The 25,112-nt window shown below is 39.0% G+C and overlaps 1 protein-coding gene across 1 annotated transcript in view; it reads right to left on the reverse strand.

Moving 5' to 3' along the window:
- grid2 (glutamate receptor, ionotropic, delta 2) overlaps window positions 1-25,112 on the reverse strand; it is a 537,930-nt gene that overhangs the window by 72,529 nt on the left and 440,289 nt on the right. The window contains 2 exon segments of the mRNA XM_051950360.1: window positions 499-694; window positions 7,957-8,095. Coding sequence (XP_051806320.1) covers window positions 499-694; window positions 7,957-8,095 — 335 coding nt within the window.

Raw genomic sequence — 25,112 nt, forward strand, 5'->3', positions numbered from 1 at the left:
ATTTTAGGTTGAGGTTTTATTTATTCAGGAAATCTCACTAATATGTAAGAATTCAAATTAAAATCCTCTAATCCCTTAATCCTTGCTCACTTTTTGCACTGTAGAAAAGATGTTAAATATGATTGGTAAACTGTAACTTCAATTACAACACTATTGGGAAGAAATGCAATATTGCTCAGACGACTGACAGATTCAAAACTGTACAACCCATGATAACTGAAATAATAAGCTGTGAATGTGACCTTAGGAGCAAATTTTATTTAGCCTAGGTTGATTTAACAGTACAGCAAAATTGTGTTATGTTCTCAAAAATGGCTGCACTGAGTAATGAATATTTGTGTTGATGTTACTACCATTCTGCACCTGGTTCTGTTTATTCAAAACCCATTACAGGAATCTTTCTACTCTGATGTTCAAATTGTGAACCGCAGTGTGTGGTACATGTGTCAGAGGCTCTTTATTTCAAACAGAGAAGTATTAATAAATGGAAAGACTTACCTTTCGAATGCCTTCTTTTGACTCTTCAACATTACTATCTCCGCTTCCGGTGCGGTTAATCATCCGCCACATCTGGGAGTACATGGGATCTCTCTCAAAGGGGTTCATAGCCTTGGAGCGCACCTGATCATATACAGCGGAGTCCAACACCGTACCATAAGGCAACTCCGTCTGCTTGGATAAGTCCTGCAAGGACCTACAGAGAGAGAAGCAGAGAAAAGAGTTAATATTTATGTTATTATTAGTCATCCATTAACTGTAAGCACCCCGCAGACTCAAGAGTGCACCTTCACAGTAAAACATGGTTTAGCTCCAGTAGTCTTGCTTTTGTGGTGACACAGTCGCTTTTTAGGTGTTTTTGACTGTTGTAGCAATTCGCCATTTTCGACAGCATGCTCCCTAATGACAGCAGACACTGCCATCTCATCTGAAGCACCAATCATAGTTTCAAATGTCTTTTGTTTGAGACAACAATCTCAACAAATGATGAGATCCTCCTTCTATGCAATACCAGTCCATAGTAACAAACATGCAGTACATTACAGACAAAAATGACCAGACTCCACCCTAACTACATTGTCTGATGATGAGGGAGTATTTACAAAGACGCAAGGCGAAGTGCAATGCAAAGTATGGCTTGGTTTAGAGTGATGATTAAATTCAGGAAGGTCAGAAGGCATGTAGATTTCTCTAAGGACTCTTCAGCAACACATTGGTTTTAGCCTTCCAAGTCGCTTCACCCTGGAGGCTCTAGCGTATACTGCACTTTCAAGTACACATTTAGCATAAAATTAGCATAACATAAATCTACAGCATGCAACAATATTCACACATACATAAAATGTTTGACACTGGGCTGACAGAGGAAAAGCATCAAAAGAAGCTGCCCATCGAGGGTCAAGTTTAAATCCCTGACTGTGATGCTTCTGGCTTGGGACTCGTGTTTGCAATTGAGAATATCAACCCGACCGTCTTGGTAACTCTTAGTGATTGCTGACAGGGTCTGGAGAGGAGACCTTTTGGATGGTACACATGGAGTATAAATGGAGTGGCCAGCTGTACGAGGGCTCACACCATCTCCTCCCCATTAATGAATGACTTGGACCTAAATGCTCCATGTGCCAACAGCTGGAGTTGGCAGCAAAATGCAATTGACATGGAGTAAAAGGGGAAAAAACTGAGATTTGGCCATGACAAACAAGTGACAAAAATGGGGATGGAAAGCAGTTTAGACAGCGGAACTCACTCAGTTCACAGCGCTAAATGAAATGGCTCCACTAACTGTACACTGTTGATATCTACAACTGTAATATTGAGAAAAAGAGAGAAACTAATAAGGAATTGGAATTTAGGAAAACCACAAGTCCATCTATCTTGCATTTTTGTTTTTTGTTTCTCTCCTCGATTCTCTTTCGCTCTACCCCTCATCCATAATGTGACACCTCTGGGGGACTACAAAAGCTATTGTTAATTATAACGCAACAGTGCTTGGGTTGCCTTTTAAAGAGTTTGGCTGCTGAGAAATGTGATGGAGAACCATTACAGGAACTAATTACTGTTTGTTTGTTAAATGGTTGCTACATACCACCCATGGATTTGAGAGACACACATTTGGGATACAAAACATGTGTGCAAGAACATTCAACATGTCCTGGTTAATGAACAACAAGTGCAGTCTCTTACATCATTAATACAGTTACATAACAGCACATCCATGAAGCAGATTTAACAACGGGCACAAATCTACTGTAAGTAGGTACTGTTGGCATTATTACAAATCTGTTCACTGAGACAAAAACACATGCACACACTGGCACACACGTGTGAAATAACACATTCAGATTTTTTATGGACTGCTGCTGCGGTTCCCCCTCTCACAAGCCTTCGACAAGTATCTCTGCAAACCATTGTAAAAAAAAAAATAAAAAATCCTTTGAAGATTTTAATGAACTTCGCTGTGAACATGAATCTTTTATTGCTGTCAATTAATCTTTGGCCTTAATAATCTCCCCTCCCCACCACTCCTCTGTGAATACGTACGCCTGTCAGCACACTCTTTGACCAGGATCCCCCCTTCGTGAATTGGTTTCACTGGGTAGTAACTCAGAGCTTGTTCTTTAATAGTGCATGTGTAGGAGACAGCGAGTGAGAGAGAAACATGCATTCACTGCATCAGATTAGATTAGAGTTCACTGGGGCGAAAAAAAAAATCTGCATAGAAAGGATTTATAGTTGCTTCGCTGATTAAACAAAGCAAAGAGATGACGGAAGAAGCAGATATAAAGAGTTTGCATACTGGGTGGAGTCAAATGTCCAGGGTGTCTACAGTAATTGAAACTTCAATGCAGCTTCGGTCTCAACCTCTGGAAATTCTTCAAAATTTAACAAGTAAAGAAAAAGCAACCATGCCTCCAGAAAATTTAAGTAATGTGGAGGAAAACACATTTTCTGCTAAACTGCCTTTTTTTCTCACTTATCACAAATATGTTTCTAATCAAAACATCTTTGCCATTTTAAATTGCTTTACTGGCACTCTTTTTCAACCAATCAATCATATATTAGATAGAATAGGATATGTCACCTTGGTAATCCAGTTCAAACATGTAGTTAAAGGGCTGTATTTAGCCCAAACTGTGCTATTTTCCTAAATCAAGTAATTTTGGGTCCTAAACTTAGCCAAGTCTCTATTGATTTGTTGTAATTGTAAACTAAAGGATATTTCTTTCAACATAAGCACAAACATTTAATATATTAACGTAAAGAGCAAGTGAACAATGATTGAAAATTAAAGACTAAAAATAATAGTTCAACACAGGACACAGATAATAGTCCCCTGAGTGAAAGTCATAGTACATGCATACATTAAAACGTACTAATAGCATCATTTTGTTGAGTTAGGACATGAAGAAGGCTTACCCTGCCATGGCTGAGATGTACTAGTAAGACGTTTAAAGAACACAGACAGCATATAAAAGACGACGTAACGAGTGTGACTTTACCTATAAGTTTGTGGACTACAGTGTTTAAAAGTCAAGTTTGACATTCAGCTGTTGCTGTGCTGTTCTTATGAAACCAGATATTACAAGAGAGGAATGCATTTCGCGGATACGGCGATGGTAGCAACCTATCAATCCCAAGTTACCCTAGATGTGGAGTTAGCCCTAAAACACATCCTGCTGCACTGTCTATTTTATTATAAATGTAACTGTAATTTATGAAATCAACTTAACGCTGGATTCAAAATGTCCTGAAACGAGCAATGAACTTATTAGGAAAATGTTTACTGAGGTGACAGATCAAGTGAGAAGTAGGGTCATTTTCTCATAGACTTCTTAACAGTCTGACTTCTTTTTTCAACCAGAGGAATCCCCCCACTGCTGGCTGTTATAAAGACAATGCAGGTCTAATGCAAGAAAAAAAAAGAATTGAAAGAAGAAGAAGAAGAAAAAACATTTAATAGGTGTTGTTTTAATCAAACCCTTTTAAATTCCTGGATTCTAATAAGAACGCTGACTGGCTGACTCCAGATTGATTATTGTGTGTGCTGTCTCTTGGAAATGTGGATATATGAATTATGTGTTTAATTGTCTTTTTGTGATTTTGGTTAATGCAAATCAAATTTAAATTTAATTTCTGTGTGTGTGAGTGTGTGTGTGTGTGTGTGTGTGTGTGTGTGTGTGTGTGTGTGTGTGTGTGTGTGTGTGTGTATGTGTGTTTATACATTTGTGTGTGTCTGTCCTGTGTGTATGGTAGCTCATTTTGCAACCAATTATATTCCCCCTAAGCAGCTCAATGAGCAAGTAAATGGAGTGAACAGCAGCTGAATGCATCCCGTGACAAATAGTGTGTGTGTGTGTGTGTGTGTGTGTGTGTCAGTGAGAGAGGGAAGGTGAGTGAGAGACAATGACAGAGACAGAAAAGTTAAAGACAAACACTCTTAATTGCATGTTAGTCAGAGTATATGTGCAAAAAGCTTTCTTTGTTCATATTTGGTCATCTGGTCACCTTTGATGAAAGGTACTGGCAATGCTTTTAGAACAGCAAGCTTTGCAGTACTAAAATCTGTGTGACCTTTCAAGGAACAATCCATAACAGACATTTAATGAAGCTTATTTTAGTCGGTTTAATTATTATCATTCTGTTTTAATGACCTGGGTTTCTATGGATCTTCAGGTGTTCAAATAAGATACACTATTTCACAAACTGTGAAAGTCAAAGTCTTTTCTCAAAAGGCGAAGGACAAAGATGAGCTTAGCTCTGTGATTTTACAGGGAAATTAATCTGTGAAAGAAGTAGAGCCTTGATCACTTTATGAACTTCTGATACCGACACTACTACACACAGCTGTGCAACTGTGAACAACATGCCACTTATGCCATTAAAGCCAAGTGATGTGACGCAGCAGCTACACTTGTTTTGAGAGAAAGATAGCTAAACTTCTATAACAAAAATCATTATTCCTGTTTATTTGATCACTTGCAAATATTGGAAGACCCTGTGACCTGTCATTTGAGTATCTTTTTCTCTTATATATATATATATATATATATATATATATCTCAATATGATTGAAGTATTGGTGCAGTAAGAAAGATTTTATATTCATTTATTAGGGAGATATTTTTGTCTAAATGAGATACAATCCAAGCGCTTCAAATTTGATTGTATTTAGTCATTATTTCTTATGTGTCTGGTCATAATGAAACAATGTTACGTGTCGCTAGAGAATAAATTTTATTTTCTGGGGAATTTGTGCCTTTCTTTTACAGACAGATCATGTGTGGAAAGAAAGTGGAGAAATGACATGAGGGTCTGTCCAGAGGGGAATCGATCCAGGGACTCACTACTCAGGACCTCTCCACCCATGACGGTCAATCTTGATTTCATGAGCCTTGAAAAAAATTCTGTCACAAGTATTTAAATGAGCTTATGCCATTTGACAAGCTCCTGGTGACAACATATATGTCCACAGTCACTTGCAAATTTTAAGCTAAGACACAAACACAAACAAGCATAAAAATACCTGATTGGCTTTATTGGCAATCTTTATCAACCATAAATGGGACATCTGCTGTTCGAAGTTGGTCCAAGAAGGAAGGTTTTAATCCTCAAACACTCCATCCATCTTTCATTCTTCTCATTCTCTCCACTCGAACCAATTCTTCCGCTCCATCTAGTCCCTCTCTCAACAGATGTTGTCTGTTCTCTCACTTTTTATCCCTCCAAAATACATTTCTCCTTCTGACTCACCGCCACTACCCAAAACCTTCCCCTTCGCTTTCTCTCCGTTTCCATGCTTCTCTCTCTTTTCTCCTTGGTCTGTCTGCCAACCTTTGCCTCTTTCTTCCCCCTTCTCTACTTATTCTGTCTCATCTTTTCTTCCACGTACTTGCTCTCTTCATTTCCACTTTATAATGTTTATTCCTTTTTTGTCTCGGTCTTTGTACATTGCTCTCTTGCACTCTCCCTTTGCTACTCTCCACTCCCATCCCTCACTGTTTTCCTAAAGGATTCACACTGAAATTGAGGGAAAACATCCAAGCGTGAAATAGTCCAGAGAGGGTTCTGAACGCTCACTTGTTATTTCATTTTCAGGATGAAACAAGGGCATTAATACTTAAAAACCCTGTCTGTCCTGACGGGACACACTAAGAAGAGCAATGCCTCTATCCTTCCCCGGTCTTCTCTTCCTTTCCTGCCTGAGTGTTCACTTCCTTGCTCTTTCCATACTTTCTAATTCGCTCAGACAAATGCATCCAGTCTCATTCCATCTGTGTAATATGTTAATCAAGTATTAATAGATAAAAGTGCATGCTAATCACTAACATCACAATCTCCTTTTTTCACTCGGCTACTCTCTTCATCGCTCCAGTGGGAATTTTGTTATTCTTTGTGATTTCTCCGCTTATTTTAAGAATGTTCCCTCTCACCACTCTTTCTATGACCCTTCTTGGGAGGCCTAAGGCCACGCAGGAGCTGCTGTTTAGGTTGCAATTATGGCATTAATGACCCCAGAAGAGTCAACACATTAAAGATAATGCATTAAAATTTATGGAAATCCTTAATTAGCTCAATGGATGCTGAATGAGGCGGCAAACAGAGGCACTCATTAATGACAGGAAATTTAAGTTAGAAAAAAGAAAACAAAAAAACTTAAAAAGTGAGGATAGACAAAAGAAAGTAAGAAATTACAGCTGTACAGATTTTTTTCAAATGACTGGGTAGAATGACTTGGAAGAAAACGTGGAGAAAAGAGGGAACAGAGAGGAGACCAAAGCAGAAGGTCTGCTTCAAGACAAGAACGGTAGAGAAAAGCTGAATGACAGCGAGACAAACTGACAGAAACAAATTAAGAGACAGATAGTGATGAGGTTTAGAGAAATAAATGTTGTTTATTCCAAAGCCAAGCACAATTAACTGTGGCACTGCCGGGCATAGCGGATGCTTCGGCATGCTGATTAGTCCAATGAGAGATGAGCGTTTCCTAGTGCCACCAGGAGAGAAGCCGGAAAACATATTATCACAAGGATAGATAAACAGAGGGCACAGAGCTTAGGGAAATAATGTCAGTGTGTGTTTTTGTGTTTGTGTGTGTGCTTATATGACTGTAGAGGGTTGGTGCCAGTTGCTGTGATACTCGAAAAGAAACGTAAAAATCCTCCTACATTTTCCTCCATGTTTGCCTGACTCTCTCTCTTTCTCGTTATCGTTCCTGCCTTCATCAGTGGAACACACACACACACACACACACACACACACACACACACACACACACACACACACACACACACACACACACACACACACACACACACACACACACACACACACACACACACACACACACACACACACACACACACACACACACACACACGTATGGACACTCGCATACAAACACACAAGCAAAAAGCAGGCAGGAAATTACTATCTTGGGGTGAAGAGGGAGGAGGTGAGAAAGGATTGGGACAAGGAAAAGGAAGGATAGGGGAGTAGTTATGTGTTTGTGTGCACGTACATATGTTGCTTCTCATGCATTACACCTGTCTGGTAGAATGGATTTCCACTCTGGGAAGCAATCAAGCACACTGAGGAACACTGCAGTGTGTATCTGTGTGTTAGAAACAATTTGCCATGTACACAGAGCTACACACAAGCTGCAGTGAGCATTTGTGTGTGTGTGTGTGTGCGCAAAATACATGCAAACACTTTTTTTTTGTTCTGGGCTTATCTGTCTTCGCCTTATGGAGTTTGTACTTCTGTACAGATGTGACGTGCAGCTTTAAAGTATACCTAAATACGATAAACACTGGCAATATGTAATGGTTTAAGGTTTTCAATTTTTAGTTTAATCACAAAAGAGTTTTTCAGAAATTCAAGTCGTAGAATCAAATTTTGAAGCAAGCACAGTTGCTACTACTGAAAACAATGTCTGAATAGAATCTTTTGGACACTTACTGTATAGAGTTCTCTATGCGTGTGATGGTGAGGAAAGCTGCGAGGTTGGCAGTGTATGAGGAGATGACAATTAAAGCAAACATCCACCAAACGCCCATCATCATCCTCGTCGCTAGGGTGGTGTAGGGGACCTCTCCACCTAGACAAGAAAGAAAGAAAGAAAGAAAGAAAGAAAGAAAGAAAGAAAGAAAGAAAGAAAGAAAGAAAGAAAGAAAGAAGCGACAGTTAAGCAAATGCGCATTGACAGATAAAAGATATCACATTAACACATACAAGCATCTCTTAGCTGCAGGAGAAAAAGCTGTTGAAACAGCAAAGCTCATCCTGAAAGATTATGTTTGGATTAAACGGATCTGATCTGATGCATTGGCATGAATCTGATCTTCACATGGCGGAACAAAGTGTGAGAAACTGCTGAGCTGAAGATAGGCTTTTCTAGAAAGACATCAAAAGAAGACTGCTTTGACATATGAAAATATTTATATATTAGGTAATATGTAATATATTGCATCAATATATTGCCAAGTTCATCAATATATGATGAACAAAATGCCTGTCAGGATTTCCCATGAGGCTGCTGCCTGGAACACAGTGCAGTGAAAAGTGGCTTGTCTGTCTCCAAATATAAATTTTTTTATCCCCGTCAGCTATTCTGGCCTTGTCCTCTGAAATCTTGTTGTGCAACAGTAAATAGCAAACTGGCTCTGCTTTATGTGCGTTTCAAAAAAGGTTGTCACTCCAAACCTGGCCCTCGAAAGAAAACTGCACACATTTATCTTTGACTCAGGCTATATCTGGCTACTTCTAGCCTCTCTGTTTACACATATTCGCTTGCTTGTTGACAATTACGCATTTAGGTATGCATATGAAATATACACATATACGTACACTACCACATGGCTGACTTAAAACCTGCGAGCTCTTCCTTTCTGCTTTTATTGAAGCCAGTTAGAAATTACTCTCATTCATCCTTGTAGCAGGGGATCACTGTTATGTCGACTCAGACCAACCAACGCTCTTCTCGCTCCCACTTCCTCCAGCCCAGACTCAATAATATATGTGACACCCACATAATCCCATGTTCCCTTTATCTCTTCCCTTATTCTTTCTCCACTGTATTCTTGCCTTTTTCCATCTTCCTTTCAGGCCTTTTCTGCATTGCTTATAGCATTTGATTTAATTTAAATGTGTTATCTGTCTCCCTCTCTCTCTGGGTGTTCTGTATCTTTCCCATGCAATACATTTGCTGTTGACATCAAGTTTTACCACAAGCCAGAAGGCACTATATTGCATAGTGCTGTACTCTATATTCAGTTCCAGTAATCCTTGTGTGGTGTCTCGAGTTCTCGGTATTTCTCTAGAGTCACATACGCAGTGTTTATGAAGCTTTGATTTCATCAGTTTATTACTATCAGGTATCCTTACTGACAGCATGAGCCGTTGTATTACTATAGCATTTTTTGTCGAAATAAAATCTATAATAAAATGCTATAATTTAAATTAGAACGAATATGTAAATGATATTACTTTCGAAAGTTCACGCAGTTAAGTGTTGGCGAGAAACTGTGGATTTGCCAGAGGGAAGATGAGTTGAATCTTTCCATGGATGAATGTGACCAGCCGGCACAGATGCTTTTACTCATAATGTGAGCTGCCAGAAATGTCCAAATATATGCCAAACCGTGACTGCAGTATCTTGGACTTCAATGCCTTCTAAAACATGACCTTTGTGAATCACTCCACTCGCAGACGGTATTTTGGGATTTGGGGTTTCATACTGGCAACACGCATGGAGGACCGAATAAGCCACCAGAGAAAAACCTATTGTCAAGTCTCAGAACAATTTTCATGTTGATTTCTGGCTACACAATTGACTTTTATAAAATATTTAACAGAGCTGAAAAAATGACTCTGCTGAGTTCAGGTGTCTGAATGTTCCAAAATTTTAAGGTGGGCGGACATGTGAGGTTCTTCTAGTTTGAAGTTCTCTCTGTCCTGAGATGTTTTTAAATCAAATCACCCACAACAAACTTTTTGTAAAGGTAATTTTGTCTTGTTTAAAAATATGCACAAATGTGTCGGACAGAAAGTCAGAGAGAAAGAAAGAGTGGGAACATCTTTGTTTGACATTATATAAACTTGCTGCTCAATAAACCTAGCTGGTTGAAGTGGGTGGAAGATGCCTCCAACATTTTTTTTTTTTTTTTAAAGATAAGCTCAGCACAGTTTCTTTTGTAGTTTTGTATGGGCGTGGAGATACATTCTCCTAATCTGCTATAAACTATAATAATTGATGCTCATGTCATATTTTAGTGCATGTCTCGGTCTCCACGCAAATATTAGTGAACAACAAACATACATGGCTTCATGGTGATTTATACGACCTGTGACTACCATCACAAAAATGCTAAATCCTCACTGAGAAAGCTGATTGAACCACCGTGTTGGAACCTGAATTACATATTAAACAAAGTGCTGCACAGACACAGAAAATATCATGATTTTTATCTATAATGCTATGACAACTCAAAGAGGACATACTTCATTGTGTGCAGCTTGCTTTTAAGTCCAATCTAACAGCAAGGATATCCGTGTATTTATTTATTTATTTTTTGTTTAGAAAAGGACAGAAAATAGGCACATCACTGCAGCCACATAACTCCAATCTTTTAAAAGCACTGTGTAAACTGGTTACTTTCAAACACTGCACTATGCTATCAATCTATCTTTCATACTTAAGTATATTGTACCCTCAGAAGCATCCTTCATTCTGTGCGCTATCAAAACAATCTTTCTTATGGGAGGAAACACTCAGAAGGACGTTACCATTTAGGAAGAATCCCGCAGTCAGCAAACCCTTCAAGTGGTTGAGTGATTGAGTCAAGTGTCATGTGGATGTGTGCCGACTACCTGTACCTTTTGTATTTTTTCAAGAAAATCTCAGTTTTTTTCTGTGCTGTCAGCAACAGCATCACGAGAATTAATGACAGAAAAATGAAGAAATGAAGAAAAAATGTTGACGGAATTACACCCAAATCCACCTAGTTGGTAAGTAGAGATGACCACTAAAAAGCTACCTGGCCGAAAACAAAAACAGGACTTCTTATGGGTTGCTGATTGTGTTAGCAACCAAGCGGATGGTGACAAACATAGTCTAGAAGTTTACTCTTCTCTGTAGGACAAGAGCTTCTCTTCGAAAGACATTTTCATGGAACCTTTCAAGTTTTCTAGGGGTTGAAATCCTGAAAAAGTTCTTTCAAAGGTAAGAGTGTATCTGTCTCCGTTTGCTTGTGTGTATGTTTATGGATTCTAGAGGAGGCATAGCTACCAACAAGCGGCTTTTGTGAATGCAGCTTGACAGCTTCAAAAGCACTCTATTGTGTCCCTCAATATAGCTCTCCATTCTTACCATCGTGTTTCTCCTACTTGTCCTCTTATTCTCTACTGTGCTCTTCTTTAGCTCCAGGCAAACAGTATTTCTCTATTTCTTCCTACTACCCTTGAAATAGGGAACAAATCTGTAACTGTCGTTAGAGAGTCTCACCTACGATGTTGCATGTCAGAGTCCAATAACCTCAAAGTACTGAATGTTCTACTCTGTAGTCAAACATTTGGTAACCTGTGTGGCTGTGTTAATATATTCTCCTGACTTCAAGGCCACCGTTTGCTAGACACAGATAGCTGGCTTACATCCTGTCTTTTTTAATTGAAAGAGTAACTAGATTTGTGGCGATCTACATAATTGATTAGCTAACTAGATAGCTAGCTTCCCGGCTGGCTATTTGCTCCCTTGGCTGTATTATTGACACACTGATTGACTTGCTCCATTGCTGGCTAAAAAAAAAGCTTGCTTTCTCATTTCAAGACTTGCGGCTCTGCTATTTCTGTTGCTTTTTTACTCTTTTAATTTCATGATATCACTGTGTGAGTCCTTGAATAGACTGGCAGCTGACCAGAAATACACCCATCAGCTACAATATTAAAACCACCTGCCTAATGTAGGTCCAGCTTGTGGCGACAAACCAGCTCTGACCTATCGGGGCATTAACTTCACGTGATCTCTGAAGGTGTCCTGTGGTATCAGGCATCAAGAGGTTAGCAGCAGATCCTTAAAGTCTCGCAAGCTGTGACCTGAGAACTTCATGGATCAGATTTGTATTTCCATCACATCCGAGAGATGTTCAGCTGAACTGAGATCTGGGTAATTTAGAGGTCATGTCAGCAATTGATCTCTTCATCATGTTTTTTTTGTTTTGTTTGTTTTTGTAGTGTGACATTCTGGTGAAAAAGGTCACTCTCCTGTGGAAAACTGCTGCCATGAAAGAGTGTGCATGGTCCACAGCAATGTTTTGGGGGGTGATACATATCAGAGGAACATCTACATGAATGCTAGGATCCAAGGTTTTCTAGCAAGCTGTTGATTTGAGCTTCACACTGGTTCTGCCGCCATACCTTCCTCCAGCAGAGAACTCTGGTGACACAGTTATATACATAGCAAGCTGTGATACATTGACTGTTCTGACACTGTTCTTTCTATCATAGCCAGCATTGTGGCTTTTAGCAGTTTGCGAAACAGTATCTTTTCTGTATGAGTCAGATCAAAAGGGCCAGTCACTGCTTCTCGTGTCCTTCACTCAAATCCATGAGCCCCTGACCCTATTGTTGATGTACTGGTTGTCTTCTTTGGACCACTTTTGGTAGCTCCTACCTATTTACTGCATGCTGGAATTTCCCCACAAGACCTGTCGTTTTGGAGATATTCTGACCCAGTTGTGAAGCCACCACAATGTAGTATTTGTCAAAGTCACTCAGATCCTCCTGCTTGCCCATTTTTCCTGTTTCCAAAGCATAAACTGCAGGAACTGACTGTTCACTTACTGCATAACATACCTCACCCCCTGACAGGTGCCACGGCAATAAGATAACCATTGTTATTCACTTCAACTGCCAGCGGAGTTAGTGTTGTGGCTGTAGTGGCTTTTGAAAAGATTTTTCTAGGAGTTCCAAACGTGCTTATTTCTTCTCATTATGATTTGCACTTATGTATTTTAATAGTAGTCATTACACTTTTTTTAAGTCATTCTGGAAGGGGTTTTGCTACTGCTGCTGTAAAATTAATACAGTTACATAAAAGCAGCAGCACTACAATCTGCTGTCTCCAACTCTTGGCCACTAAGCAGTCTGTAATTAGTAATTAGTCTATGCTAGTCTTTTTAACCTTCTCTGTTTTTATTAAAGGGTACTCTCAGACACTTCTCAGACACTCTGGCTCTGCTTTTATATCTTCCCACTTCTTCTTTGCTATTAAAGGAGCAGACACCAAGGTGTCCTGATAAGCTTGCAACTGTTTTAAAGATGGAAAATGAGTAAAAGAAGATAAAAGTATCTCCAGTTTTGTTTTAAAAAAATGCATAATGCAAAGGTTCAACTTGGATTAATGTGCTTCAATCAAATAACCTTAATACAGATATCAGAGTGATGGGACTCATGATAAAAATGTATTTCTAATATGTTTTTCTCTCTCTGGATTATGACAGAAAAAATCCTGTTAAAATTCTAGTTGGTATTTCAATATAATAATGGCGGATATCCTTTCCCCAACCCCTAACCTAAAACGTGATTCCAACATGAGCCCTAACACCAACTTGGAACCCCCAAACAACCCCTTTGAAGCTGAGTCAGACAGTAAGGACAGGCAAACTGTCCTCACTCTCCAAAAACACTGCCAAAGTCCAGAACTCAAACTGGCCCTCGCAAAGTACACACACATACACATCTGTTCATGTCGGAAGCTGCCCAAATATTTAGTGAGAACATCAAGTGCTCAGATAAATGAGAGTAGCAGACATGACCCCCTCTGCCTCAGTCCCAAGTCAGACTCATCAGAGTGGAAGATGATTAGGCCAAAAAAGCCCTTGATCCGATGTATGTCGCAATAAATTTGATGAGGTGATTAAAAGGCCAAGACAGTGTGCATAAAAGAAGTTACAAAATGTGTGACACAGGCTTTTAAGTGTTGCCTGTAAGACTTTTGTCATGTATTAAGCGCCCCTTTTATGACCTATTTGTTGAGTAACACTTATGAGTCATCCTATGAACCTCTGAAAGAATCATCTGAGTAGGTATTTGTATTGGGTAAATAAAGAACATGGCGTTCAAATGATATTTTTAACAATAGAGAAAAGAATGCTATTTGTATTAATTACATTCAGCTATAAACTGATTATATAAAGCAGCAGCTACCAGTTTCCATTCACAATAGTAAAACTGATGCAGAATGACAGTATATAAGGAAGCGATGCATTTGTGACAAGCTGCTTCTATTCCGAAAGAATAATTCAGATTTCTTTTCTGTGACGTAGTGAAGTAATTGTAACTGAAAGTACAACACGAGGTCATGAGACCAACTTGATTTTGCACATCTTGAATACAACTAGTGCTGTAGTATATAAAGGTGTTTTTGCAACAAACTACACGGCAACAGTATGGCGTGCAGCAGAAAGGAGGAGGAATAAGCATCCTAATGGAGAGGTTTATCTTGTCTGTCAGTAAAACATCCACATTTCAGTGTAAACGAGACAAAAGGGGTCAACCACGAGAAGATGATGCTGGACAAATTGACGATAAGGACCGGCTCTGTTATTGTGCATGGTCCATAGACAGTGTGCTCTCTACTCTTCACTGCATGCTGTCAGCGCCATCAGTCAAGAGTTTATTGTGCTGAAGTGCAGTGAGAAGTGCTTGAGACATCCACTTGTGGAGACTTATACATCTCCAATCTCACCCCACAACAGCACGGGCAGCTACATGTTTCAATAATCAATCAATCTCTCTCTCCATTTCCACAAGTTTAGACAGCGAGGAAGGCAAAGAATTTCTGTCCACAGGTCTGAAAATACACTTCTATCAAATGCACTATCATTTTTTAAAAATCTACATTCCTGCTGCCAACCTTTCTGAAGCTTCTCTTCAAAGTTACTGCGTCACACTCCAGTTATTCTTGGATGAAAGAAGACTCGAACAGGTCATTAGAGATTTTTAAACGAGTAAAGTCAAACTAGAACATGTTCAGCTGATGTCAGCCCCCAGTTGGCATTGCTGCAATCTTGCCACAAAATGATGTAAGTTTTTTTTTTCTTCCTTTTTTTACTATAAGTTGGACATTTTCATCCCCTGCCAGCAGTGAAAAGCACGTAGCTGAATAATATTTTGGTTGGAGAGTACAGTAGGAGGTTCACAACAACAGTCCAGTGAAAAACTTGCAGGTTGGCCTCATATTTAGCCTTCTTCTGTAGTGGCCACATATTTTTGATAAACCTTTTCACCTTTGTCCTTTACACACTGTGCACAGTATGTGCACGGGCAAGGAACAGAAAACATCTTTTCAAGGTCAGGGAAATTCTAATCGATACTGTTTTTGCAACAATGCTTGCACTTGTCAGAAAACAGAGCCCTGTGTGATGGTAAAATGAAGTTTTTTGAATCATAAATGATTACAAAGCAAAAGCATTTTTTTCTTAACTATTTTGACATCTTTCAAACTTTCCTATGTTGTCTAAAGAAAAGCGCACAATAAACTTTACAGATCATCCAGTTCATAAAACACTGAAGACAGCTTTTCATGTAGCAGGATTCTGCAAAGATGTTTTCTCAAAGCCTTAAATCTAAAAACAAAATAATGATGCCGAGAGTCTCTACAAAGAGAAGGGGGCTGTTCAAAGTAATAACATCTCATTAAAGTGAGCACTCATTTATTATCAAAGCACCATAATGGCCCATCAAAAGTCAAGCTAAAACACGACTGCTGACACTGGATCACTTGTTGCACTGCATGTCTGCTTTGATTGAAAGGGGCAGAGAGAAAACAAAATGATGAGAAATAAGATGTTTTCCTCATATGAAAAAGTGTTTCAAGTTATAATCCTCAATATGTTGGTGGAGCCATTTTCAGTCAAGAAAAACATGTTTTCTTTCAGATCTGAATCAAAACAGTGAGTACGGACTGTGCTTTGGAAAATATGTAAATCTGTAATATCTTCACTCATGAGTGATATATGCATGTCTGGGAAACAGCATGCTCGATAATGTGACTATGCACAGCACTGAATATATGACACCACTGGTGCTAACCAGGTATAGGCCTGGACAAGCATTACATGCACAGTATCATTGTGTGAATACCAATAATTTTAATAGTCAGACTTGGACAACCAAACAATTTCAAAGGGACTTGATTGTTACAGCACATTTTAGGGGTAATTTTGAATAATCCAGCCTTAAAAGAACATCAGTTTCTCTCAATGTACCGTGTATTTTGGTTGCTATTGATTTCCCAAAATCAAAGAATCAAACACAGTCACAAAACAGCAAACAAGTATATGTCTACACATTGTCACTTGCTTGCTTTGAGTGAAATAAACAGGTACAGCCAGAAACACGATGAAAATTTAGACCAATACAAGGGGACTGTTGTTTCCTGCAGGTTTGGCGCACATAATGATTCTATAAGCCAACTCATCTGCATCAAACGCATCCACTGTTTCTCTGCCTGCCTCCTTTTTTCACGTCGTCCCCTCGCCTCGCTTCATCTCTTACCGCCTTCCTCCTCTTTCCCCTCCATCCTTGTTGACTTTCTGCAATAAAGGTAGCTCCAGATGAGTGCAGCTTTGAAGCCAGTCGAGCGCTGGGCACATCCAGGAGGGTTTTTATATATGTGTGGCTTTCTTGTAAAGCTTCAAATCTCACCGCTGAGCAAGCACCTCCACCGCCTCAGATTATACCCTTCTACCGCCTGATGACTTGCAGGAATCTTTATTTATTATTTATTTATTTCCACCATCTATTTCTCCTCCAGCACCTCAATCACTCTAGACTGACGGTGTCCCAGTGATTATAAACATCTTGGGAAAGACATATTACTGTGCTGGAGCCAGGGTGAAGAGGCAAAAAGTGGGAGAATAGGAAAAGGGAGGAGGGGGTGAGGCTGACGGGGTGCATGCATCCCTCCCCCAGCACCTCTGCTGCCTTCTGCTTTTCAATCTCTCCATTGTACATGTGCCACCTCTAATACCCCTGGCTATCAACCAAAGCGAGGAGGGATTTTCCATGTGGTTAGCAATTTTTTCAAGCCATCAAGTGCCACCATTAAAAGGATCCAGCAGGCCGATAATGTTGCGGATTTGAGCTGAGGTGCATGAAGTTTCCGATTCGGAGATGTGCCTAATGGTATCTCCCTTCCCAGCATGCACTCGGATTTCCTATGAGAACTTCAGACCATCATCCAAACATGACGGAAAAGTACACTAATGTTAAAGAAAGTGCATCACCTTAGAATTTCACTTTTCTAAGCCTTTTATCTTTTTCTAATGATAGTATATTACATTAATGACCAGCCCCACAAAAAGAAACATTCATTCATACTAAAGGCAAAGCTAAGTAGCATTTGACGTGTTTCCCTTAGTTTTCTAATATGAGCACATTTGCATCAAAACTGAATTGTTACCGGAAGCCCTCAAGTTGCTTTATTTAATGAATTTTAATGGATATAAAGTTCACCAGGCACCATCCTGAAAAATGTTGAGTGCAACTTTTAAATATCTGGAAGCATCAGCTGATGCAATGTTCCATCACTCCAACTACACGTCAGTCTAATCTGATGCAATATGTAAGAAATATTGCCACACACGTAGGTTATTCGGACAACAATTAAAATTTTAAGGGGTGATGCAATTTCTTTGAACATTAGTTTATCTGCGTACACACACACACACACACACACACACACACACACACACACACACACACACACACACACACACACACACACACACACACACACACACACACACACAAAATAAGTGGGGTCACTGAGAAATAATCAATATTAAAGAACTAAGTTGATCAGTACTTATTATTTTTTCATTATATATTATACTGACTTACAAAGTTGAGATGAGTGATTGTATAGGTGTTAGAGTTGTCTTTAACTCATACAACTTCTGGCTAATTGCATTTACAATAAGTCACTCAAACAAAAATGGCATGAAACTTAACTGATTGTTAAATGAATGTCATCCAAAATTTTGATTGTGAGAGGTCTTGATTACACTTAGCATAATAAATTCAAACTGCAATCAGCAACTTGGCAACCACATTTACAGAAAAATTTCTAAGACTACATTTTTTTTTTTTAGAATATGCATTTTAGCTGACAAAGCAGGCAGTGCATTCATTTCTAGAATGCGCACAAACAATCATATAATGAAAATTATTCATCAAGATTTACATATTTATTACATTTTGTTATTTGAAGGGGACAGAAGAGAAAGTTTAAACCATATTACACTAGATATAGTGGAGCTAAAAGCTAATCATGTGTGGTCCCTGAGTGGCGTCTGGAGCCCAGCAAACTGCTCAGAGGCGGGTGCTTCAATTTGTGCTGCGCATGAGACTCACATAAAGAAAATAAATCCATATTATTTAGTGTATAATTTATTTCCTTTTAAAGCTAAATGCAACATGTAAGGGTGGAGCATTGGTATTATGGTAATTGCTTCAATAACATTATCAATATTCAAGAATGCTATATTAATATTTCATTTTGGCAATGTTTTGCATCTGATGTTGACAAATTGCTCAGGACCCCATCAGTGCTGATGTGTTCGCTACATACAGACCCACATATTGTAACACACAGCAGCAAAACACAATTGAACGCACTGAACCCTCAGAATACAAGCACACTTGTATCTGCATACATGAGGCCTGTACACACACACACACACACACACACACACACACACACACACACACACACACACACACACACACACACACACACATTATGTACGTGAAGGATAAAGAAAAGATGATGCACACAGTAGTGGCAAGATAATAAAGCATGTGTCCACGACAAACCTATAATTTTAATAATTACTTTCGTTTGTTTTAAGCTTCTTTAGATATTAAAAGGAGTTGAAAACAAGAGGAGATTAAAAAGAAGAAAGAACCAATTTGAGACCAAATCACAGGTCCTCTATTAACGGATAAAATAAGGCACGCACAGGCCTATGCATGTATGTGCCATATTATTTACTATATTACAGCATTTCAGCGAGTGGTATGCATGTCAATATGCCACATTCATTTAGAAGAGATTTGTTCATTCTGTAGATCACCTGTACCTCCTTTTACTCCCTTACAGAAAAGTATTCTACTGAGAAAAATAAATCTCTGTATTTCATCTTAAAATGTAATTTTTGTTGAATGAATGAAAATGTACAAATGTGAGATGTGATCAATCTTCTCTGGATTCAGACATTCATACAAAAAAAGTCAATATTTTGATGCAACACGTTTTACCTCAAAGAATTAAGCATTTGCAAAGTACTAAAAAAAAAACGAAACTACAAAGTCTGAGAATTCAACAACGCTGTTGCTTTTTCAGAATTTGGGGGAAAAAACAGCTGAATGATATGCTAGTTTATATCAATGCAATTCTTTTGCTAATTGCATTTGATGGAAAGCTTTCATTGTTGTGGATTTAAAAACCAAACATTGCAAGGTTTTCTTGCATCTTCCGACATGGACCACATTTTTGAAACAGTTTCTGGCACATTTAAGATGCAATGGGAAGGTGAGCAAAGTGCAGTCATTTCTGCGTCTTCTCTGTTGGAGGTTCAGCTCCCTGTCACATCACCCTTAAGAGCCCAGAGAGTAAGCTCTCTCGGAATTTCCTTCAATTCTGAATGTTAAGTTTAATATGTCTTTAACTCAATCTTTGCAGAGTCAACATGTTCAGAACATGACTTGAGTTGAAAACTCAAGAGTTCAATGTGTGTAATAGAAAAATGAGTTTCAGTATGAGTTCAGCTGGGAAAAGAAAAAAATAAGATATTCAAATTGTACAGAATCACCCTTAGGGGGGATGCTGAAATGGGGTTCTGTACTTAACTGCAGTTAGCTTATGGAAGTCAGCTCAATTTCACAAAAAGGGAGCAAATTAAAAGATTGAAATGCAAATTATTCCCTCACTTGGCTGTGCTTCAGAGCGTGCTCACCATGCAAATGTCAGTTATGTCTGCATATGTGCAAAACGGACACAGCGAGTGCAAAAGAGTGCAGGACTCTTTGTGCTTATGCCTATACTTTACATATGTGTCGATGTGCGTTTTTAGTGGAAACAGATAACACAAGATACTGCACTGTAATCCCTATTGGAGATAGCATGTTTGACATTGAGACAAAAAATAAGAGCAGAAAGTGATAAGTTTGGAGTTTTAATAGATTTTATAGAAAGTGAAATTAATTGAAATAAGCAACTTCATTTTTCCTGCTATACATCTCCATCTCTCCCAGCTTCTCTTGTTAGCTTAGAAAATCTTGCTTATAATGATGTTATTTTTTGGAAAAGAATCACACCCACAAGCTGGTGTCCAGAATATATCGGACCTGTACACTTCATCTTTTCTCATGACCTTTCTGGTATTTGGGGGTGTAAGATAACTGACAGCAGGTCATTCAGAAACAACAGAAAAACAGGAAAGAAAGACAATAAAGTTTGCTAAATCAATTCAAGTTTGGCTTCCCAGTTAAATATTTTGGGTGGGATTAAAGCTGCACAGCTTTGGGTTTCATGGTCTTCAAATGTAATTTATTATAATGTAACAACCTTGTAAAACAATTGTGCAACTTATGCCACAGTAAAGCCAACATTAACCACAGTGCTGACATGATGCCATCTTCAGTTTTGGTCGACTGTATTGTACTGCACACAAACTTCTAGGCACATGGAAATAAGAAAAAAGTAGTGTGAGCGTGCATATTTATACAACTGTGCTAAAACAACTACCAAAACACTTCCTTTCCCTGCTAATCATATGTGCAATAACTGTGTCTTGACTAAACAGCCACAATGTTCCATTTGAACCACTTTAACTTGTATGTTGCGATTTTGGTGTGTCGTAAATACAGAAAACTAAAGGATTCAGAAAATGCCTTGTGTACAAAGATTAAGCCGCAATTTAAATTAATTTTAGGTCACATCGGCTAAATGTATACTTTGGAAAACTCACTCTAAGCACACCCACATTTAGTTTGTGTGCCTGCCCTGCAGAGGCACCAACTTGCTGCATCATCACTTGTAAACATTCATTAAAACTGGCTGCTTTTTGGGTTTGGAGAGCTGTTTCTTATTCCCTGAAATGAATGTAGGAAAAGCAGCCGGTGAAATTCAAGGCTTCAACGGGCAAAGTGTGGAGACCGGTGATAAACCTCAGCCTCTTTCTGTGTCTGTGTGTGTGTCTGGACCTGTGTGTGTGTGTCTGGACCTGTGTGTGTGTGTGTGTGTGTCTGGACCTGTGTGTGTGTGTGCACCTGTATGTGTGTGTGCTTTCATGTGGTAAGTTGATGATGCCCTCCCAGAAAAGCTGGGGTGGGAGTCCTACTCTGAATGTATGTGCGTGCAAGCGAGTGTCTGTACCATATGCAGAAATTGCTTGACATTGGACTTATTAAAGAAACACTAATTTCCCCTCTTCTCTCCTCCTTTCCTCAAGCTTCATCAGCACTTTTTTCCTCCTTTTCAGGGTTGAAAGGAACAGAAAAATGGCAGAGTCAGCAGAAAGTTCTTTGAGCTTATTTACAGGCTATGTTTCCCTGCTCGCCTCCTATACATGGATCAATACAATCTGTGTATAATACAAGGCTTACAACAGCCAGCGGGAAGTCAAGGCTGTGTGGCTGCACGCTTGTGTATTTGCGTACATGGACGTTTTGTGTATGCTTACTTCTAAAAGGCAAAAGTAAGGACTTTTTGTGGAGAAAATTTCGCACACCAGTGTACGAGCAATCCATTTTTTCTGAAGTTTAAGAAAAAACTACAATGCGTAAAGCTATTCTTTAATATGCCACTATAATAGTCTTCATGCAAGAGTAGGAAACATAAGTCATTTTTTATTTGCCCATTCTGTGAGGCACATATACTTTTTCATTGTGGATATATTTCATTTACCCTCAAAGTCTGTCTACACAGAATTAAATAAAACAGACAGAAATTATTCCAGGTGTTGTGGGTATTTGAAAACTCTAGCTTTTAGGAAGTGTTCAGACCCCTTTAGAAACGTTGTTTGTTTTTTGGCAAATAAGCACCAAGTGTCAAATCGAGTGACTTTCTGGACAAGTTTATGCCTATTCCCATAGAAGAGAGTCATTACTAGTCACTATTATTAGTCACTACTGTCCACAAGCATGAAATCTTGCTTTTCCACCAAAGACGTGCCTGATGGTTATGTAGTCTTAATGGGTAACGTTAAAGTTTTTTTTTGACAAAAGCAGCAGAAAAATATGTCAATTAGAGCTGCTTCACTGGGAATTGGGCTATAATAAAGTGAGGTATATGTGAGCACAGAAAACAGGAGACAAGCAAACAATAGGCAGAAACCAAATGCAACACATTAATGTTACATTTTTCAGCAGATATTAAACAAAACAGCTAATACTAGCAGTGATATTAGGGTACTACATTTCCCAGTAGTCTTAGTAACGACCTTGTTTTCTAAATCCAATAGCTATTTAGTAGCGAAATTTTTAATCAAGCATTACAGGATTTAGAGGTCTTTACATTATATAATAACACTCATGTGGTGTTCCTATAGACGTTTTTTGTGGGCGGGGCTTATGCTGGAGGCAAAAGCGGAGCGAGAAGTCAAGCAGGACTGGTAGTATATAGTTTGCGCTGGGAGTTTGCGCTGCAAACTCGAGCATTTTTAACCCATTAAACTGCAGTGTACCGCCAGCGGTACACTTACTAATTTGCATAGGAATTTAAAGAATGTCCGAAGGCTGCAAATGCGATTATATAAACACTATATGTCGATGGAAAGCTTAGATTCTCATGAATCCGCCGGTATAAACCACTTTCAGATGTGATTACCACAGCGGGTAATATAAACACATTTGTCCGACAAACAACGAATATCCATCCATCCTTTCTCTATACACGGCTTCAACGTACACAGCGCAACTCACATTTCCGGGTTCATTATTACACACAGATGAAAATATTCCACAAAAAACAGCCATAATCCAACCTTGGACATCCAGACGACACAAGCCAGTAAACTATTTTGTCCAAAACATATCTAAGTCGGTATATAATCCACGAATCGGTCGTTTTCAAGGAAATGCACCTCGCGATGCGCGTCCAATATTCCCTGCATTTCTCGTCATATTTATTTATTTACAAATAGAATATTAGCGATTTTTTTGTACTGAAAATGGCTGGAATTGACTGAAGCTGATCGTCTCTGTCCAGTCTTTTCGCCTCAGTGCATTTAACCACAACTGTCTTCGTTCCCTCTGAGCACGAGTGTTCGGTGGACAAAATAATTTACTGGCTTTTTTTGTCTGGATGTCCAAGGTTGGATTATGGCCGTTTTTAGTGGAATATTTTCATCTGTGACTGGTTTTGAGCCTTCAAAGGTGAGTTGTGCTGTTTACGTTATTTGCTGTTTGTTGGACAAATGTGTTTATATTACCCGCTGTGGTAATCACATCTGAAAGTGGTTTATACCTGCGGAATCAAGAGAATCTAAGCTTTCCATGGGTGTATAATGTTTCTATCATCGAGTTTGCAGCTTCGGTCAATTTAATGAAATACGTTTTCCCGTCCGCCTGTACGCTGCTGCAGCCGTAAGCATATGGCTAACAGCATCCTCATGCTAACAGCGGCTAACAGCCCAGAAATATGTGAACAACACGGAGCATGTTCGGGTCATACGAGGCTGATAAGTGACTGCAGGTTGGACAGAAAATAGAAAATAGGAAACAGAAAACTGTCAGCTGTTTGTTGAATTAGAAATCATGTGAATGAACAGGGAGGCTGTTGTCGAAGCTCAGATGGGCCGCTGAAGTTTATCGGGTTACCCCGTTAAACTTCAGCGGCCCATATTTCATGTATCTCCATGCATGAAAATGAAAATGGTCAAAGTCAAAATAACCACAACTGCCTAAAATCACATCAAACTTTTCTATCTGTCATTCACCCATACATCATAACATGAAAGTACATACATGGGACTAACCTGGCACAAAAATCATGATGAAGTCGGTTTCCATCCCACTCTCTGGACTGTATTTTCCCACAGTTTCATTCTTTCACTACTCCTTGGAAATATAAACATGTGTAATCCCTTCTCCGATCGATTTGTTCACCCAAAGGCACAACAGCCCGTCATTTTTCAGGTATTTATGAAGCCAAAAAAGACCTAGAATTTCTCTCTGCGTTGTAAACAACGTTAAAAGGCATAACCGGCGTTCATGAATTGGAAACAAAATGGCTCCTATAGATCACGTGACCAAAATTTTTTGGACCCGTCATGTCGCCACTCTCATTATATAGGCACTCTAACCATAACTAACCTTGTGCTCCTACTACAGGCTTGAATTGTACATTACTCTAATTTAACTGTTATGACACTTTAAATGTATCATTGTCACCTTTGCTCTTTGACTTTTCAGACTGGACTCTAAACTACTTAATGATGGTAGACATTTGAGAGCTTTCAGGTAATCTTACTCATTTTTCTCTTGGCATTCACTCATATACTCAATATTTACTGGAATCATGTGAAATTGTAGTTAGCCGATTTGTGTATTTGATTTGACTAATGATCACTAGGACTAGTCTTGTATATTTATAATATTTTCACGTGATCTATCCGATTTGTTTGATTTTCATATTAAGAAATGTCTTTCTTCCTTATGGTGTGAGCTTTAAGCACTCACAAAGTGGGAGAATGCGATGGAAATTTCTCATCAAGCATTACAGGATGTAGAGCTCTTTGCATGACATAACAGTGCTCATGTGGTGTTCATATGACATATATGTACTATAATTAACCTTGTGATTCTGCCATAGGCTAGATTTGTACATAAGCCTCAGTTTACTGCTTTGACACTTCAGCGTATCCCTGTCAGCTTTGCTTTGCCTCAAGGCAAGGACAAAAATATGACAACAAAGAGCCTGTCTAGAGGCCTCGGCAGTTGTCCTCAAGCCATCAGCTAAGGACAAAGTAACTTGTATCTTGATGTCCTTGACTGTATAAAACCTTTTTGTACAGTTTTCCTTTCACTCACTGTCTCCTGTCAGCTCATTC

This window comes from Acanthochromis polyacanthus, chromosome 7 (assembly GCF_021347895.1).
Source record: "Acanthochromis polyacanthus isolate Apoly-LR-REF ecotype Palm Island chromosome 7, KAUST_Apoly_ChrSc, whole genome shotgun sequence".
In the NCBI taxonomy this organism is placed as follows: domain Eukaryota; kingdom Metazoa; phylum Chordata; class Actinopteri; family Pomacentridae; genus Acanthochromis; species Acanthochromis polyacanthus.